The following is a 20,167-nucleotide window of genomic DNA, read 5'->3' on the forward strand; positions in this document are numbered from 1 at the left end:
GTTATCTCTTTATTCTTAAGCAGATGAGCAATAAACTTCATCCTTTCTATCTGCCAACTTTAGATTTTAGTCTGTCTTGTTCTTCTCCACATCTCACTGATCTAGAGGTGCTTCCCTCCCTCAGGATGACGTTATGTAACAATGATGGACTGTTCTTTCTGACACAGTTGGCATGACGGTGTTTTTGCATCTTCTTCACTCACTCTGCGTTGGCTGAATGGGAATTCAGGAAATGAGTTTAGATCACAGGGGAATTTCGGGACGTGCCCGCAAAGAGATCTGTGAGGATTTATTGTCCGCTAAGCGAGGACGTGAGAAAGAAAGAAAGCTAGACAATGCTTTAATCAGTTCCATTAACTCTCAAAGGCTGACTGAGTTTGGTTATTCATTGTTCAGTCATGAATCGGATTGAAGTCACACCAGTCAAGGGAAATTAGACTGGGAGAGATGGAAAAAAAGGAATTGGAATAATGGTGTGGATGGTGTATTGATAAATGGAGGTGTAGAGCAGTCATTATTATTTTATGCATGAGTTTTTATTGGCGGTTCTCTCTGAAGGTTTGGTCTGTAGTATCCATCACCTTTTTCTCTCTTATGTCCATTCATTCTTTTCATTATTCATTATTGGCCACCGGTTGATGTATGTCTCACGATTAACTCTGCTCGGGAAACGCCCCATTTTTAAATGAAGCTTTCTCTTTGAGTTGCTTTTTAGTTGGAATGAATAATGTAGAAATGAAACAATGTATTCTCAAGAGTTTATTATAAAGCTGATGCCTTTCTGTCTTTGTAACGAGTTCGTGTTTTTTATTCATATGACGATGAGTGACTTCTTTCCATTTTTCTCATCCAAAGCGGCTAATTTCCATTTCTGCTGTTTCTAGGTCAGACGTCGCCTGTGAAGAGTTTAAGACCCGTGAGTATGATCATAGATTTTGGAGGTGTAAATGACCTTGTGAAACTGGTGGAGTGGTTAAATATTTTATTTTTTAACTGATCAAAATTGTCTACATTTTAATTGGAAACATAGAAAGGTCCTTTTTAAATGGGTGTGTAACTTCTCTGGGACCCAGGTTATACAGTATGTATAGACCAGAATTTGATGGGCTCTTGAATAAGGCCGGCAAAGATTATTACACTCTTAAAGGGCACCTACTATGCAAAATCCACTTTTAGAAGGTGTCTGGACATAATTGTGTGTTGGCAGTGTGTGAACACAACCACCATACAATGGAAAAACTATTTTTAATCCCCTTAAAACAAAGTATTCTCATTAGACATGCCATTTTGATTCTCTTGTTAATGTGACATCACACTGATAATGACTGACAGTCCTTTTAATACCACAGCTTTTGCTTTCACTGTTTTGTACAGTAAGTGTCGGCTATGTCTCAATAGTAAGATACTATTGTCTCAGACTTCAGTTTTTGAAAGCCCCCACTGTCTTTTTTAGTAAGGGAGTGATGAGCAGTAGCTCATTTGCATTTAAAGGTACAGACACGAAAACAGCGCATTTTTGCCACCACCCAAATCGGGGTGTTTAAGATGGTATAATAAATGATCTGTGGGGTATTGTGAGCTGAAACTTCACAGACAAATTCTGGGCACACCTGAGACTTATCAACCTGATCTCACGTATTTCCGTGTTATAGTCACTGAATATTTTGCCCATTTATCCATGTCATTGTCACGGATCTCCGCATTTTTCCGGGTCTGTACCACGGACTTTCTTTTCTGTTCAGTTTCATGTATTAGTTACTCAATTGTTTTTCTTATTTCCTTACCACTGTCGCTTGGGTTTCGGGTTAAGGGCTCATTATAGTTGTGCGTAGGTCCTACGGCGTAGGTTCCCCGTCGGTTTTCATTTATACTTTTGCGTCGTCGTCCGCGTCTAGGCAGTATCCACGCGTGTAACCACAGTAGCAGCGCAACCGTCAATGAAGAAGAAGTTTGGCAAGTTAACCCACAAACGAAGAAGAAACAGCAACTTGTTGTGTATGTTTTGAGAAGACCAGCAATGATGGAAGACAATAAACAGCGACTTTTGTTGCAGTTTGAGTTAAATCACTCCTCAACTTGGCTCATCTTTGTTTTCACTGTCGCAAACGGAAATACCTATGACGCATTTTTAAATAAAAATTGTTAAACATCCTAAGCCAAACCCCAAATAAAACCCTAAACCGTGTATGGACACGGAAAATGCGGAGATCCGTGATAAAGACACGGATAAATTAGCAAAATATTCTGTGAGTATACCACAGAACTTTGTGAGATCATGTTGGACATTTCTTTTAAAAATTTGCATAATAGGTGTTCTTAAAAATTAAGGACAATTTTTTCCCTTAGGTTTTCTAAAAGCATGATAAGATCTTAAAAGTATGATGTTTTGTCTGTCATGCAAACTGTTGTGTGTATTGTCCAATGAGAGACAGCCCATATTTGCATACGAGTTCTTGTAATTTTCATAACGCCGCTAACTCGACCAGACACAAGCCTTATGTTCATTACAGTGCTAATGTATCCACATGCTACAGAATGATAGATGACATAATATTATCTATATCCCATGTTGCTTATAGAGTCTCTATCTATGAGTGCCCTGCTGGTCATTTGTGAGGTGGTCTTAAAAGCGCACGCTCTCCTCTTTTATCCCGACAGAGACCGGGAATAAGTGCCAGCACAGAGACTTTGGATCGTTGCCATGATATCACGACACCCCCAGCTTTGACTTATCATTCAAACACACTGCCATGTAGTTCTCCGAAACAAAACACTTCCTTTCACTACAGCAAACCCAAAGCCTTGACAGAGAGCATAGGTGAGTCAACACCACATCCTGCAATGTGGACCAAAGTCTGTTTTGGTCAAGAAACTGGGTTTAATTTTACATGCATAGAGATTGATCAGATAATTATAATTGTTTCTGTTATCAGGTGTCATGTGCATGCAAAAATACAAAAAAACAAGAATCATTTATTGAGTTATTGAGTATTTAAAACCTCACCCTGATTCAAAAGGGTAGGCCTATTTTAATAATGATTATAGTTTAGCTGTTGGGTTGGATTTTGTGGGAAATATCAGGTGTAAAGTATCATGCAATTTTGTGTTTCAAACAGAGAGGGCGATAGAGAGGCTAAAGTTACAGATTGCAGCTTTATGGGGCGGTCACACTAGCCTTTCAACATGCAAATATTTTTGGACGTCACTGCGCATTTGGGCGGAATAGCTTTATCCATCTTTGCTTTTCAGTAGAGAGAGGTCATGCCATGACGTACCAGTTTTCTACCGGCACATGTCTCAACGTGATACAAATTCACCAGACTTGAACTTTGGTACGCAGCGAAATGCGAAATATCTTCCACAGATTGTGTTTCTGTCTAACGCATTTGCATGCGTATGAATGAAAGTCAATAGCATGAAAAATGTAGTGCAGGGGTCTTCAACAACTCCAGATTTTAAAATTGTAAATATAATGCGGGCCAAACATTTACCCCTATTTTTAGCTTTTATATATATATTTTTTACTTCTCTTCTTACGTATTATATATTATTATTATTATTATTATTATATGCTATAACTTATGTTGTTTTTGCTACTTTTTGTTATATATCATATATTAAAAAACACGCATTATCAAAAATTATACACACTTATTGGATCCAGTATTTTGCCTTTTAAAGAGTAACTAAACCCTAAACCAACTTTTTTTAGTTAATGATCTGTAAGAATGATGCTTTATTAGTGCTGTTCATTGATTTTAGTAAGCTTTTTGACATTTGGATAAAAAGTGTTTCAATACTACAATATATGGTGTAAAAACGTCTGAGTGCTGCCCTCTTCAGGTTGAACGGTGGCTACTGCAGTTGAATTTTCCTATTGGATGTTGGGTCCAAAAAATGACTCGTGACGTAAGCAGGTTCAAGCTCACCACGACCTTGTTACGATCTCACCACACACTTAGTTCGTCCCCTCTATCTCCGTTGGGGTCTGCCCACTTTTCTTGCATTTTTCAAATATTGCCAGTGGGCGGAGTCAGGCTCTGACCAGGGGTTTAGTTACACTTTAATTAATGAAAACTCATTTTCATTTTTATCATTTTAAAAACAATTGAAGTTTAACATTACAAAAGGCCAAACTTTAATAGGCTCAACTATGAACATTGCACAAAAAAAGTGCAAGTGTAAAGTACTCAGTACCGCCACTTCTAAAAATAGCTCTTGAGCGTACCACCACCTCTCCGTGCGCCCAGAACGTGCTTTTAGCGTACCGGAACGCTCATTTGCACATCTGTTTAAAAATCAGAGGTTTAATTTAATCATTTGGCTGCGCTGCCGCTTTTCAGAGCGCCCTTAATGTACGCTTCCTAATTCGTCCCACCGCGAGCAGAGACTACATTACCCATACACCCTTGCGTTTACAAGTTAAAAGCGCATGCGTCCGTCAGTCAGTGTCAACGTGCTCTGGAGAGGTGTGTGTTTGTGTGTGAAACGTGCAACCATAGCTGCTCGGTTAAAATGAAAATACAATGAACACGTAATATGCCCTCCTTGTTAGACTCTGAGTAGTAAAAGAACACCGTCAGAATCAGAGGACTCGCTGACATCCCACCAAGCCAGAATGATAGCTGCAGGTCAGACGCAAGCCTTGTAGGTACGTGATAATCTCCGCTGTCGCGGCTGTCAGTTTGGTTCCCCTCGAAGCAACTTCGGATTTCCTCAGGCGATGTGCAAAAAACATTCTTGAAATTGTAATATACATTTAGTTTAATTGCTAAACTACAAGTAAACGAAATTTCAATGAATTTGAACGACGTGCACAGTAGTTTTACCACCCGCAAAATGGAAAACAATGGGACAAAATAAATGACTTTAGAGTTTCAAATGGCCAGTATTTTGTTATTCTTACCCCATAGACATGGTCTTGGTGTCATTTTAAAGTTTTTTTTTTTCAAGCTCTTTCTATCTGAACAACTAGTTTTAGCATTTAACCATGCTGAAAATTGTACTCACATATCTACCTTTTGCACATTTTATTTATGTTCAAAAGCTCTTTGTACAGTAGCTCTTTCTAATGGTATTTTTTCAAAATCCTTTTGCACATTTTATTTATGTTCGGTAGCTATTTCTAGCTCAAGCAAATCCACAAATTTATAAAATGATTTATTATTTTTTACAAGGTCGTCTGTTGACTGCTGAATATAAAACCCCTTCAATAAAGGAGTCGAGTCAGCAAAAAAAAAAAAAAAAAACATAGAGTACCGGCACCTCTTTTGGCCACTTATGGCGTTTTTCCATTGCATAGTACCCCACGGTTTAGTTTAGTTTGGGTCGGGTCAGCTTACTTTTGGGAGCTTTTCCATTGGGTGCAGTACGTAGTACTCAATACTTTTTTTCGTACCACTTCGGTTGGGGTTCCAAGCAACCCGAGCTGATACCAAACGTGACGCGTAAACACTGTAGATCACTGATTGGTTTCACAGACTCGTCACTACAGCGTCATCGCTATAATGTAAATATTAGCTTTACCTTAGTGCTAGCTTGCTGTCTCGAGGAAACATGTTGTCTTCTGTGCTTTGCTCAGTTCCCAAACTTCCTTTTAGCGATAAAAAAACATCCACAGGTTGAGAATCAGGGACACCATAACAGGTTTTTTCCATTCTTGCAGTTTGTGGCAGCACATTAGCGACGGGCACGTTCGCATGCTTAAATGCAACTTCAATGAGGCTCAACGGAGCGCCGTCGAATGACACCACCGGTGTTTGAACAGAAATGTCATGTGAGACCGAGGTAGTGATAAACGCGATGAGCAAACATCTATTTGTGGTGGCCAATTTTAATTTTGTGGCGGACTGAGAAATAAATGAATGTATGGGAATGTACAATAACGCTCTCACGTGTATGATGTCACAGCAGTAGGCAGCGCAAATATAACGACACGCCTATAATCCCTCCCACTACGAAGTGATACTAAACTCGATGGAAAAGCTAACCACGCCAAAGTGAGGTGAGCTGACCCGACCCAAACTAAACTAAACCGTGGGGTACTATGCAATGGAAAAGCGCCATTAAAGCACTGTAAAGACTAAACACTTTTTGTATAGCACAAACTGTAGTGCAGAGCTCTTTAACGTCTTTTATTTATTAACTGTTTAATTTTCATAATTTGTTACATTTCAAGTTTTTACAACATATAGCCAGTCTTCTCCTTGATGACTAAAATTGCACTTCATGTTTTTTTATAATATTTAAAGATATATATGCTAAACCGCCTTTCCATTGTACACTACATTGGGATGAGACTGTCAGAGTTCGCCCCCTAGTGGCAGTCGTAATGGAATTTCAGTTTAATCATAAATCTGTGTGAGCATGGGAGAGAAGCTTAATTTTTAAATATAGTTAATAATTTACATATCAGTAATTAATTGTTTTTATGTCCCACACAGTGTTTTGATCGAAACGCACTGAAATACATCACTTCCGGTCGGTGTGTCACATGTGGTGTAGTTGCACCCTTTTTTTTTATGCATCCAAAGCTCAAATTGGATCCGATAATTATGCACCCGCAGATGGTTGGCATGCCACCCAGCTCCTTTCGGACCATCCTTCCTGTTTATTGGCCGTGTTTTGTCGTGTACAGTGGAAAGGTAGAAGTAACCACACTAATTTTAATCAGGCAAATATGACCATTGGGCCAGATAAAGATGACTAGAGGGCCGTATTTGGCCCGTGCCGCCAGTTCACTAGCCCTGGTGTAGTGTGACCGCCCTTTTAATTTGTAATTGACTGCAAATGCACAACATTTTCCCTTTGTGCATGATATAGCTAGTGCTATTGGTACAGCGTTTGCAAAACTCTGTTTTATTTTGTTGCCATTGACAAACTCATTTCTAATAAAAATACATAAAATACACTGGTATAAAATACAATCTATAAATAAAAATGTTGCACGGCTTTATTGCTCCACTTTCTTTTTCGATGAGTTATATAAATATGTAGTTTATTCTGTGTGAGTTTGCCTCTATATATTTCTTTTGTGTTGTTTGTTTTTTCCAGTAGTGCCTCACTATAAAGAGCTGGAGATTTTTATTAAGAGAGATCAGGAGACGGGGTTTGGCTTTCGTGTTCTGGGAGGAGAAGGAGCCGATCAGCCGGTTAGTCCTCATGTTTATCTAAACCTGTATGAGTTTCTTTATTCAGTCAAACACAAAAGAAAATGTTTTGATAAATGATGGTTAGCAGCACACCGGTGATGGCACCCATTGACTTCCATAGTATTTGTTTTATCTACTATGAAAGTCAATGGGTGCCATCAACTGTGTTCTTACCATCATTTATTAAATATGATATTTAAGAGTAAAAGTAATGTTAAGGGGAAGAGAAATGAAATTGTTTTGAGTGAGAATATTTTGAATTACGCAATTTTGCATCTAAAGGTTTCTTGCATATTTTTCATAAAGAACCGAGACAAAAGTCGGAGCCGATGGTGTAGTGGACAGTGCTCCGACACATGGTGCAGACGCACTTCTGGCGACCCGAGTTCGAATCCCGGCTCGAGGTCCTTTGCCAATCCCATACCCCTCTCTCCACCCTATACTTTCCTGTCGTCTCCTTAATCACTGTCTATCTAATAAAGGCAAAAATGGCCCAAAAATATAACTTAAAAAAAAAAAAAAAACAAGAACCGAGACAAAACGCTGGTTGATTGTAATGATTTTCCATCAGTGTAGCTTTAAAACCAGCCATCCATCTCATTTCATTAGGTCTACATTGGTGCCATCATACCCCAAGGGGCGGCAGAAATGGAGGGTTGTCTAAGGGCCGGAGATGAGCTTATTGGCATCGATGGCATCACGGTGAAAGGGAAATCGCACAAACAAGTTCTGGATCTAATGACTAACGCCGCTCGAAACGGCCAGGTTCTCCTGGGTGTGCGCAGAAAGGTCCTTTACAGAGGTGAGATCTGCTGACTGACGGGGTCTTAGACATAAAAACTGCCGCTGGGGTATAATTAACTGTCTGAAAAGCTTCTATAAAAAGGTCACTCCTTGTAATCTTCTTCGCTGTAGATGTGTCAGAAGAAGCTGGGAGCGGGGCAATGGCCCTCGTGAATGGCTCGCCGCGGCATCCTCGCATCCAGATGCCGAGTGTCAAGGACCAGGAGTCGTTCGATATCACCCTGCACCGTAAAGAGAACGAGGGGTTTGGATTTGTCATCCTCACCTCGAAAAGCAAACCGCCACCAGGAGGTAAGAGATGGTCCATTCACGAAGATAAGGGACCATAGGTTGAGTCGTCACTTGATTTTGTATTCCTATATAACACGCACTTTTCAGCCAATCATGTATTTATAGCCGACACTTCACCAAAACTTCATGCTGCTAAGTGATTTGAATAAGTGTGTGTTTCAGTAATTCCTCACAAAATTGGCCGCATAATCGACGGCAGCCCGACCGATCGCTGCGGTTTGTTGAGCGTGGGTGACCGCATATCCGCCGTTAACGGTCAGTCCATCGTGGAGCTCTCGCACAACGACATCGTTCAGCTTATCAAAGATGCCGGAAACGCCGTCACACTCACCGTGGTCCCCGAAGACGGTGAGTGATATAATTAAATGTCACATTAATACTGTCGCAATGGGTCATGCTAAACTCACATGCATGATTTTAATACAATATGCACAAAGTAAATACGCTTTTTTAAGTATTTTTTATCCATTTCAAGCTACACCTACATTGTAAGACATAAAAGGTACTAAAGAAGTCACTGGGACGAGACCCTTTCAAAAGGTCTTAACTCTTTCCCCGCAAGCGTTTTAAAAAAACAGTTTTCAGCCAGTGGCAGCATTTTTTATGATTTTCACAAAAGTTAAATGTCTTCCAGAATAAACAAATATAAACATATGATATATCAAATGTAAACCCTCTGGTTAAAAAAAAAACATTTCATACCTATGGTTAGGTTTCTTCAAAAATACCACATTTTGAGCAAAAAGCTGAGATTGCATTTTTGTAAATAAAGGACTTTTGTTAGAGATCAAATTCAGAGCGATCATCAAAAATACACAGAAGATTTACTGTTTTTGAATCAGTGGATGCTTCAGTGTTTTATAAGTTGGGTAGGAGCGACACCTAGTGGATAATAGCGGAAATATGGTTTGCATTGGCAGGGAAGCGTTTTCTCTTAATTGACGAGATAACAATGGCGGTGAAAGAGTTAATATGTACCTAAGAGTTACCAATATGTTCCTTTGAGGTACTAATACGCAACCCTTTCGGTAAAAATTTGTCTTTTTTGAATGGGTACCGCACCAGTGACAGCTTTAGTACATTATTTCTGAAATAGGGCTGTAACGATTAACCGTGCAAATGCGTGTTTTCTCAATGAATTAATTTTAATGAATTACGGTGAAATCCTGGCACATCCCAAAGCCAGGGGACGCTCTCGTGCAGAAACTCCCTTTGTGCCACAGAAGAAGTAACATTACAGACGCTATTCCAGGAATATTAATAGCGCTGTTCTTTAAATTCTTTCAGGTATTTTCATGATAGTAAAAAATATTTGAATGATTTAGTTTAACAAATGTGTTGCTTTTTTAAATGCACGTTATAAACGACTCCTTTAGATTGATAAGGTCTTCCTACTGACCAAATGGTGTAGTACACGCACAAGCTGTGCATGAAACACAGAATCGATTCAGAATCGATTTCAGTCACATTTTTAATGGGCACACGATTAATCGCTACAGCCCTATTCTGAAAGAGTAAGAAATGAGTAACATGTAGACTTAAAAAAATGCTGGGTTATGTTTAACCCAGCTTTGGGTCAAAAATGGAAAAAACTAACCATTGGGTTAAATTAATCCAAAAAAATGTTTAAATTTGACCCAACAATGGTTTAAACAGCATTTTGGGTTGCAACAACCCAACATAGGTTAAATTACAACCTGGCGGCTTGGGTTTGCCCTTTTTGACCCAACACTTGGTAAAAGATAACCCAGCATTTTTAAGAGTGCATGTTTTCTATGAATACAATTGTGGTATTTTTACAATAGCATCAATTTCCAGAAACATTTTCTGGTGTGTGGAGACAGCAAAGAGCCCAAGAGGCGAATCTCTGATGCTTTTTGGGGGCTTGTGGCTAGAAGGGATACAGCTATGGCCAAATTCTTGTGAAGATGAGCGTTGATTCATCCTAATCCCACCCCCAAACCTAACCCTAAACCCAACATCTCACTGGATTTAACTTGTAACTGTATCCTATATAGCCAGAACTGCTGTTTTTCATCCTAACCCTAAACCCAACATCTTGCAAGATTTGTCCGTAGCTGTATCCCCTCTAACCAGAAACCACTAGATGGTAAACTTTAAAAACAAACAGTGCTAAATAACACTTTAAGGGCTTCACTTGGTTGTAATCACAGGGGAACCATTTTGAGTGCCATGTAGCACCTGTGTAGAACCATATTGTGCTCTGTAGAACCATAAGTGGTGCTGTATCTCCCGGTATGGTGCTATATAGCACTAAAAATGATTCCCCCTATGATTACGAGCTTTTAGTGCTATTTAACACCAATTTTTACCAATTAGTATGACAGCAAGAAGCTATTGGACTACAGGGTCACTTTTACCCCAAAATGGTGGAGGTGTAGGCCTGCTGCTGGAATGTTCTTTTGAGTTTTGCCTCTTTTTTCAGTAAACGTTCTTTAGTGAAAGTCTAAAGTCCATTAAAATCTAAGAGTTCTTGTCGTATTGGTGTTCATATTTTCTTTTACATGTTTTAGAGTACAAAGGCCCGCCTTCAGGAGCCAGCTCAGCCAAACAGAGTCCGGCGCCACAGCACAAGATGCTGAAATCGTCCAATCAGGATGAGAGGTGCAGTACACCATTACTGTTATTCTAGTTTAAATTGTGCCCTTATGTCAAGGTGAATTTTATCACAGATAAGTCAATCTACCAGTAGTTTAATAATGTGTTTGTACCTTATGTGCAGATATAATTTGGATATGGATGAACTCAGGGACGGGCTTGCTTGGACCGAGTATAAAGCTCTTCCTATGAGTGAACAGGGAACGCTGTGTGTCTCAAACTTCAAACAGGCAAGAAACATCTCATGTTCCCTAAAAATGAACACTGATACTTTATTAAGCAACTTTCTTTGCATTTTAAACATAATAAATGTTACTTAATATAAAATAAAAATATATATTCTTTATTTCCTCATTTGCTATTAAAGCTGTCACTAAGACATGAGCCAAAATAAAAAATAACATGTCGGAAAATAAACAGTAACCATGTAAGCTTTGGGTTATACTTAATATCTAAATATAGAAGCTATAATTTAACATCAATCATTTTAATTTATTATCTCTCAAAAACCATGAACTCTAATACCTTTTACAGCTAAATGCAGCCCTTTAAGAAGAGGTTTTTCTTTGCTGACCTGAGCCACAGAAAAGCATTCACTTTACTGTCAGAGTCAGGTGCTAAAAGGCAAACTGTGAATGTGTGTGTGTATGGTACACAGGGCTGTATTGCGGTCGAGTTGGAACGTAGTTCTCGTGGTTTTGGCTTTAGTTTGAGAGGAGGAACGGAGTATAACATGGGTCTCTATATCCTGCGGTTGGCTGAGGACGGCCCTGCCATACAGGACGGCCGAATACACGTGAGTACAGAGACTCAGACATGCATGGAAACTGCTGACTGATTTTGTGGTTAAATCTGCAAAACGGGTTAAATAAAGTAAAATGTGTTAAACAAGGAATGCTTTTCTTGGCTGAAAGCATTATAAGTTCATTATCTCACACACGAGGGATGGAGAGTATTGGACTTGATGATCGATGGGCTTTCTAGTTGTGCAGATTTCTGGGCCAACCACTGCCTTTAAATCCAGAGGCTTTATCACAAACATTTTCCAAACATAATTTGACAAAATAATATTAAATATAGTCATACATTTTTTTGAAATGAAAAAATAGTTTACTGGTTCATATTAGCAATGATTTTTGCGACAAAATGCATCATAATTCAGTTATACACGTCCCTCTCTCATCTTAAAAGCAGAACTAAAAACTTAGTTTTATGATTTTTCCATTATATGACCCCAAACCGTTCACAATCACAGGAAATTACATAAGAACTTTCTATTAGTGTCCAACTAATGTGTTTTTGGATGCTCATGCTAATATGTATAGCAGTCAGGGTAAAGTTTTTCAGGTCATGGATCCTTTAATGGATAGAGGGAAGGAGCAGGGACCCCCAGTACATGTTTTAAATTAAGACTAAATGTACATACTTTGTTATGATTGTTGCATTACAAAAATATTAAAATAATAATTTGTAACCCAGGTTCATAAAACCAGTCAGAAGGGACCATTTTTAAAAATAAGACATCAGATTAAAAAAATAAGCTTTCCATTGATGTATGTTTGTTAGGATATAACAATATTTGGCAGAAATACAACTATTTGAATCTGAGGCTGCCAAAAATGTGCTGTGTTGTTTACGGTAATTTCTAGGCCCGTGGCATTTGAAGATTTGTTGTTTGCCAATTCACCCGTGTACGCATTGTGATTTTTGTGTATCATGTCTTGGGTTAAATATGGGTTAATCCCTCCGGCTGCTATTTTTCCACATCGGAAGTTTTCAAAACAATTTCCCACATGTAATGACGGAGGAGTTGAAAGCTAGGTAACTACAAAAAACTTACGCAATTATAGCAGTGGGTGTTTACTTCCAAGTCTTCAATCCATCAAAACAGAGCATTTCTCGAGCCAGCCTTAAAAACAAGGGTACAAAATATCCTAATACTTATTGCTTTTGATGTTTTTGAATGCAAAAATCAAACAAACGTCATAAGTAGACGCAAGAAACCCGTATAAAACAAAAAAAGCCTGATTCACCACAGAGAAAAGGGACATTTTACAAGACTTTTTTAAGATGCCAAATAAATCTTTGGTGTCCCCAGAGTACATATGTGAAGTTTTAGCTCAAAATACCATATTGATAATTAATTTATTTTATTTGATTTAAATGCAAATGAGTTGATTTCTGCACTAAATTGCAGTGCAGTGGTTGGATAGTGCAGATTAAGGGGTGGTTTTATCCCCTTCTGACATCACATGGGGAGCTAAATTTCAATTACCTATTTTTTCACCTGCTTGCATAGAATGGTTGACCAAAACTTAGTTACTCTGTAGTTCTCTTTCACATTTTCTAGATTAATAAAAGCATTGCGGACCCAATTAAAGCAAAGGGTTTTTTTTAGATGGGAACTTAATGCTCTGCATTTTAATCAGTGTTTTTTTATGTTTATTATTAGCCTATTATTGCATTTTTGCCTGATTTGATTTTTCACAAAAAAAAAAGATTTTAATGATATTTCCCTGGTGATACCACCATGGACGCCCTGTTAAAGACCTATTGTCTAGAGCAGTGGTTCCCAAACTTTTTCAGCGTGTGGCCCCCCTTGTGTACGGTGCATTCCTTTGCGGCCCCCCAAAGAAAATTTGTGACAAAGACTGTTCTAAAACTCAACATTTTAATAAAAAAAACATTAAATTATACAAAAAAGTAGTGCTTTGGTTAGTAGCCAAATTTTTTTAGGTTTAATTACACAGAATTCATGATAAATTAATGTATTTCATAAAATGTCATAAAACTAGGGCCCCCCTGGCACCATCTCGCGGCCCCCCTGGGGGGCCCCGGCCCCTAGTTTGAAAACATGGGGGCGTGGAAGCATCAACGATTCAATTTTTTATTCGAAGTTTGAGGTTGACTTAATTTTGATCGATTTCGATGACCCCCTTACAAATAACTAATGCGCGGTGATGTGATGCCAAGATGGTGATGTCAGGCTCTGCCAACTATTGGCTTAAAAAAGGCTATTCACAAACCTATGGTTGACGTCACAGACACTACTGTACGTCCATATTTTTTACAGTCTATGGTTACATATCATTTTGCTTATCAAATATTTTTCTTTTTTTTGTAAAATGTGTAATCTGTAGGTGGGAGATCAAGTCGTGGAGATCAACGGAGAGCAGACACAAGGCATCAGCCACACCCGAGCCATCGAGCTGATCCAAGCTGGAGGAAATAAAGTTCATCTGTTACTGCGACCGCAGGCTCTCTTATCTGAAAACAGTCAGTTTCATACAAACACATGAACACATGCAAACTTAAGCATGCACACTTCATTGAGACTCTGGGGAGTTTTCTAACTTTCCTTCCTTCCATCTTTCTTTCTTTCTATTTCTCTCTTTTCTCTGCAGGTTGTGTAAGCTCTTCTGCAGTGTGCTATTATCCCCAGGAGCATCATCACTAACAACTCCTTTTCTTTTCTTTGGTAACAGAGCTTTCTCTCTACACTCGCTTTGCTTTTACTACTCACTGTAAACCTCTTGTGCAAGTCGATAGATTTGATGCAAAATTTTAACGCACTCACAAAACCTGAGAAAATCGATTCAACACAGTCAGTAGCAGAAACACTGCATAAAATGTACTGCATACTAAATTATTTTGTGCCTTAGATGTGAATTATACCTCAAATTTGCCTCAAATAAAATGCCTGCACTGCAAAAAAATGACTTTCTTACTTAGTATTTATGTCTTGTTTTCAGTACAAATATCTAAAAATTCTTAAATCAAGATGTATTTTCTTGATGAGCAAAATGACCTAAGAAAATAAGTGTAGTTTTTTGACCAAAAATATCAAATTTAAGTGAATTTGTGCTTAAAACAAGTAAAAATATCTGCCAATGGGGTAAGCAGATTTTTCCTTCATTTTTCTTGAATTTAGTGTTTAAGAAAAAAATTTAAGATTTTTTTGCTTACCACATTGGCAGATTTTTTTTTACTCCATTGGCAGAATTTTTTTGCTTAAATATTTCACTTAAATTAGATATGTTTTGTCTAAAAACTAGACTTTTATTCTTGGGTCATTTTGCTTTTCAAGAAAAAGCATCTTAATTTAAGAATCTTTAGATATTTTTACTGAAAACAAGACAAAAATACTATGATTTTTTTTTCTTCTTGAAAATAATTTTTTGCAGTGTATAATGGTTAAAAAGAGACGTGCATTAAAGAAGGAACTTCAGCCATTTTTAAACACTACACTGCAAAAAATTATTTTCAAGAAAACATTGTCTTAATATTTTTGTCTTCAAAAATAGTAAAAATAGTAAAAAAAGTTTTCAGTAAAAATATCTAAACATTTTTAAATTAAGATTTTTCTTAATAAGCAAAATGACCCAAGAAAATAAGTCTAGTTTTATACCAAAAATATCACATTTAAATGATTTTGTGCATAAAACAAGCAAAAAAATCTGCCAATGGGGTAAGCAAAAAATCTTGAACATTTTTCTTAAACACTAAATTCAAGAAAAATTCAAGAAAAATTTGCTTACCCCATTGACCAATTTTTTTTACTTGTTTTATGCACAAAATAACTTAAATGTGATATTTTTGATCTAAAAATTAGACATATTTTCTTGGATTGTTTTGCTCATCAAGAAAAAGCATCTTCATTTAAGAATTTGTATATACTTTTACTGAAAACAAGACAAAAATACTAAGATTTTTTTGTTCTTGAATATCATTTTTTGCAGTGTAGTAAGATTTTTTTAAGATTACATGTTAATCTTTTTTGGTTTGGTAACAAATGTATGATGTTGTGCTGATTTCACCCGTAGGTTCTTCAGAAGTTCCTCCTCCTGACCCGCAGGGATCCAACACTTCCAAAATTCCCCTCAGTTCTCCTCTCCGTCATCCATCATCGCCCTCAGCGAAGAAGAGAACGTCAGGCCTGTCAAACTCCGTTGCCCGTTCCCGTGCCTCCTTAGATCTCGTTCTCCAGGATCCTCCCCCTAAAGACAGCAAGAAGGAGAAGCGTGCCAAACCACAAAAGCCCAGCACTTCCAGCTCCTCACGGCAGCAGCGCCTGAAGAGTTGGTCCACAGAGAACCTCATTGATCTTGAAGATACGAAGCAACCCAAAACCCCATCCAAAGCCAAAGACAAAGCTCACAGCTACAAAGACAATGTGCCAGAGCGTCCTCGAGTGAGCCGCTCCGTCAGTCCCCGGAAGTCCAAGCCTGAGGGACCGGAAGTAATGACTGGTTTGGAGCGAGGGAGGGAAAAGGAACGCCGCGTGAAGACGACGCCAGGGACGAGTGACACCCGTCGAAAACCGGAAACTCGGGGAAGTAAAGAAAATTTGATCCAAGAAGGAAAGGAGAGAGGAAGAACTGAAAGAAGACTTAAAGATGAGCGGGTTTATGAAGGAGAGGTTGAGCAGAATGGCGTGCAAAAGAAGAAAAAAAATAGAGATCGACAACAGTTAAACGGACACAAAGAGGAAGAGAAGAAGATTAAACAAGGAAAAGATAAGAGATCTTCTAGGGAATCAAAGGAATACAGCGAGAAGGAAGATAAGAAGATCAGAGACAACAAAGAAATCAAAACAAGCGTAATTGAAAATAAAAACAGGAAAGATATTGTCACCACTGACGCCACCACAGTACCCAACAGGGCAAATCTGGTGTTAGACGGTCCACCGAACAACGTCATGTGGAAAATCCCGAACTATGCTCGTATTCTCACCCGGGAGGAAGTCATGCGGGATGTTTTTGAGTAGCCTGAAACATAGGACCTCTACTTAAACTAGAGACTATGGACCCCAAACTCAGTTGCGTCTCCGAATGCACACGTTCACGTTCATAGCTAGCTGCCTAAATAATAACACTTGAGGGTTGTTACCGACACAATTATTGGGAATGCATGCTTGCACAAAGGACATTTCTGGCCTTCCAGCCAGCAGCTTTTCATCCCATCCAGGTTTTAGAAAGTCTCACACCTGCTAGGCATCTGCTGCTAATTGAACATTCATGCTTATTAAAAACTGCAATCGGCAATTTCACTGATCTCACGTTTCATCCGACACAAACTGCCTATATGCAGTTCTTGGGATCATTGCTGATAAACAAAATCGACGTCGACAGGCAATTTCTGTGGCTTCGTGGCCAAACGCATGAAGCTTCACTTTGTCTGGACTTTTCATTTCCTCCGTGCCAACTGGACCCTACACACATCACAATGCAATCCTTTCTTATGCAACTTAATGGACATCCCAAATCAATCGCCACAGCATCAATGCAAGTTAAAATTTTTGGTCACAAACCGCACTCCCCGAATCTCCAAAGATCCACTTTGTGCATGCAAAATAGGACTAACAGTTTCTTGTTTTGTTGCATGACTGTAAAACCCATGCAGTTCGTTCCCAGACTTTGTAAATATATGAACTTTCATCAGGACTGGCGGGACTTTTTAGACTGTTCTCTCTCTTCCATACCTTTGGCTCCCTGATTTCCAAATATTATCATATTGCAAATGACCAGAAACTTGTGCTTTTAATATACCAAGATAAAGAAATGTTTATTTATTGAAATGTGTATATGAACATAGATACATGTAGCTATATGAAATCTTAAAAACGATTTCGGTGTAGAGAGTCCAAGCACCGTGGTAGTTTTACCTTGTAGCAACGATGTTTTGACTTAAATGGTACATGCAGATGTATTTTTAAATATTGAATATGAAATCAGATTTAATATGGTTATATAAATATATATATTTATTTTATTCCTTTTTTTGGACACGCATGTCCGTTTCATTAAAGGCAAGCAGTGTAAGCAATTCAACCCCTCATTCATAAGAAAGTGCTCAGATCACGTTTCACTATTTGATGTGCTATCAAAAATAAAATTGAGAATTATGTGGAATAATTCAAATGATAAATAAATTCGTAAAACATTGAAATGCATTAAGAATTTAGGGATGGAAAGTTGATTGTATTTATTTAAGTAATGTCACAATTTTCAAAATCTTAATGGGCAAATAAATAAACTTTATTTAATTTATGCAAAATGTAATATTTCATTTCTTTTCATGTAAGGGTCAAATATGAGATTCATCTAAATGCAAAGTGATTCTTTGTTTAAAAACACAGACTATGGAAAATAATTCATCCTAAAAATGGGAATGTTGCAAGTCTTCTAGTTAAAAACATCCATGTTTGCTTACGACACGCAGTCACTAGTGGGACGTTTTCGTAAGGGCTCATTTTTTGTTGGTTTAAGATGGTCAGCGTGAATTTAGGGGCAGTTTCTCAGACAGGGTTTAGATTAAACCAGGACTAGGCCTTAGTTATTTTAGTAGTTTTTACAAAAAAACTTTACTGATGTGCATATGTCAGTGCAAGATATTTTTTAATTGAGCCAGCTCAAACATGCACTTGTCCGGGAAACCACCCCATAAGGTCTTAATTTCACGGGAAAATGATCAATCAATACCAAAGTACTGCTGGCCATTGCATGGCATGTGTGAGATGTTTATTGAACTTGACCTCAGGGTATGAATGTGCATCTAACAGCTGTGTAGCACAAGTACTTAAACACGATTGATTAAATTATTTAGTATATTATTTAAGGTAAATTGTTGTGTGTTTGAGCATATGACAGACTTTGCAACCGAAGCTTGATTTAAAATGTATATACAAAATGTGAAAAATGTCATAAGAAATAATAATAATTTGCCGGCTCATATAATTTATTCATATTTGGAAGTGAGGCCTAGATTTATTTATAGGGGTGTAAATCCTCATATGTGGTCGAATTAAATGTTTAAATATTGTACAGCACCTTATAGAAAAGCCTTTAAGTGGTCGATCTGTAAATGGTTCTGTTATTTTTCTAAGTATGGATTTGAAAATGCAAGAAAATATTTCAAGTAGAAAGAAAATAAAAACCCTGTCCTGGTGTTCTGTAATGTTTTATGGAAATCAAATGAATTTCACAGTTTAATCAAAAATCAAATGAGTTTTATATCATTTGATACAGTCATTTAATAATGATTAGGTTATCTTTAAAAGTTCAATTTGCCACAGCGCATACTGCAAATCTAACTTTGGTAATGCTCAGTGACGCTCAGATAAACTATAAAAGAAAGATGTTATCAAATTGCTATATTTCCTCAATTTGTTTTTAAATTAAGATTTTCAACTAAGTTTAAAGGAGAATACACAGTGCAACAAATTTAGTTAATAAACACATACACATAGCAGCACATATTAACCAAAATGATTAACTTTTGAATAATGTTTAACTAATTTAATTATTTTAATAGGAAGCTAAATGTTAAGATTTATTTGCCCAGCTACAGAAAGATGCTATGCCAAGTCTATAAATCATTGTCTAGAATAGATATTATCCCAACGGCTTGTCAAAAAGAATAAACTTTGCACTACTTTAATGGCTTACAGTATAAAAGTATGTCAGACTAGGCTGGAGTTGTTCTGCTGAGATAAGCAATGTGTAAGCAGCCCACTCAGTACCTGTGAATAGTGCAATGATATTTTAAGCACATTTTGTCTGTCAGGCTGTCAGGTAAAAGCATTACATATGATCTGTATTCTGTAATATTTCTTTAGTGATTTAAAACTATTTGGTGTGCAGCCACTAGGTGCCGCCAAAGGGTTGTCGCCAGTAAATCTGCTTCTAGTATGAAGAAATTATTTGTTTATATATTTTATTTTTATAGTTTATATTTTAATTCTATTTAATATAAATGTTAAAGATCTCAGACATATTTTACCTGTCATCATTTGACATTACTAAAGCACTTCACATTGCTAGGACACCTGTAGGGACTTAAAGGGACAGTTCACCCAAAAATTAAAATTCTGTCATTATTTACTCGCTCTCATGTTGTTACAAACCTGTATTAATTTCTTTGTTCTGGTGAACACGAAGGAAGATATTTTGAGGAATGATTGTAATTAAACTGTTCTTGAGCCCCATTCACTTCCACTGTACTTTTTCCTTTTATGAAAGTGAATGGGGCTCACGAATGGTTTGGTTACAGTCATTCCTCAAAATATCTTCCTTCCTGTTTATCAGAACAAAGAAATTTATACAGGTTTGTAACAACATGAGAGTGAGTAAATGATGACAGAATTTTCATTTTTGGGTGAACTATCCCTTTAAGGGACATCAGATGGTTAAAGGCATTGTTTACCTAAAAATTTCAATTCTGTCATTTACTCACTCATCTTGTTACAAACCTGATTTACTTTCTTTGTTCTGATAAACACACAGGAAGATATTTTAAGGAAT

At 37.5% G+C, this 20,167-nt stretch overlaps 1 protein-coding gene across 6 annotated transcripts in view; it reads left to right on the forward strand.

Moving 5' to 3' along the window:
• Positions 1–18,795, forward strand: part of magi3b (membrane associated guanylate kinase, WW and PDZ domain containing 3b) — a 137,414-nt gene extending 118,619 nt beyond the window's left edge. For 2 of the 6 annotated variants that reach the window (XM_065279707.2, XM_065279709.2), the window contains 11 exons: positions 885–916; positions 2,659–2,818; positions 7,054–7,151; positions 7,761–7,953; positions 8,067–8,246; positions 8,397–8,594; positions 10,781–10,871; positions 10,990–11,095; positions 11,524–11,661; positions 14,006–14,141; positions 15,689–18,794. In XM_065279707.2, coding sequence (XP_065135779.2) covers positions 885–916; positions 2,659–2,818; positions 7,054–7,151; positions 7,761–7,953; positions 8,067–8,246; positions 8,397–8,594; positions 10,781–10,871; positions 10,990–11,095; positions 11,524–11,661; positions 14,006–14,141; positions 15,689–16,632 — 2,276 coding nt within the window. In that variant the 3' untranslated portion in view covers positions 16,633–18,794. Of the gene's footprint in view, positions 1–884; positions 917–2,658; positions 2,819–7,053; positions 7,152–7,760; positions 7,954–8,066; positions 8,247–8,396; positions 8,595–10,780; positions 10,872–10,989; positions 11,096–11,523; positions 11,662–14,005; positions 14,142–14,269; positions 14,344–15,688 lie in introns of all 6 variants that reach the window. The other 4 variants (XM_065279712.2, XM_065279708.2, XM_065279710.2 and 1 more) reach the window with 4 other exon arrangements.
• Positions 18,796–20,167: the final 1,372 nt, after the last annotated feature.

This window comes from Paramisgurnus dabryanus, chromosome 7, assembly GCF_030506205.2.
Source record: "Paramisgurnus dabryanus chromosome 7, PD_genome_1.1, whole genome shotgun sequence".
NCBI classification, from domain to species: Eukaryota; Metazoa; Chordata; class Actinopteri; order Cypriniformes; family Cobitidae; genus Paramisgurnus; species Paramisgurnus dabryanus.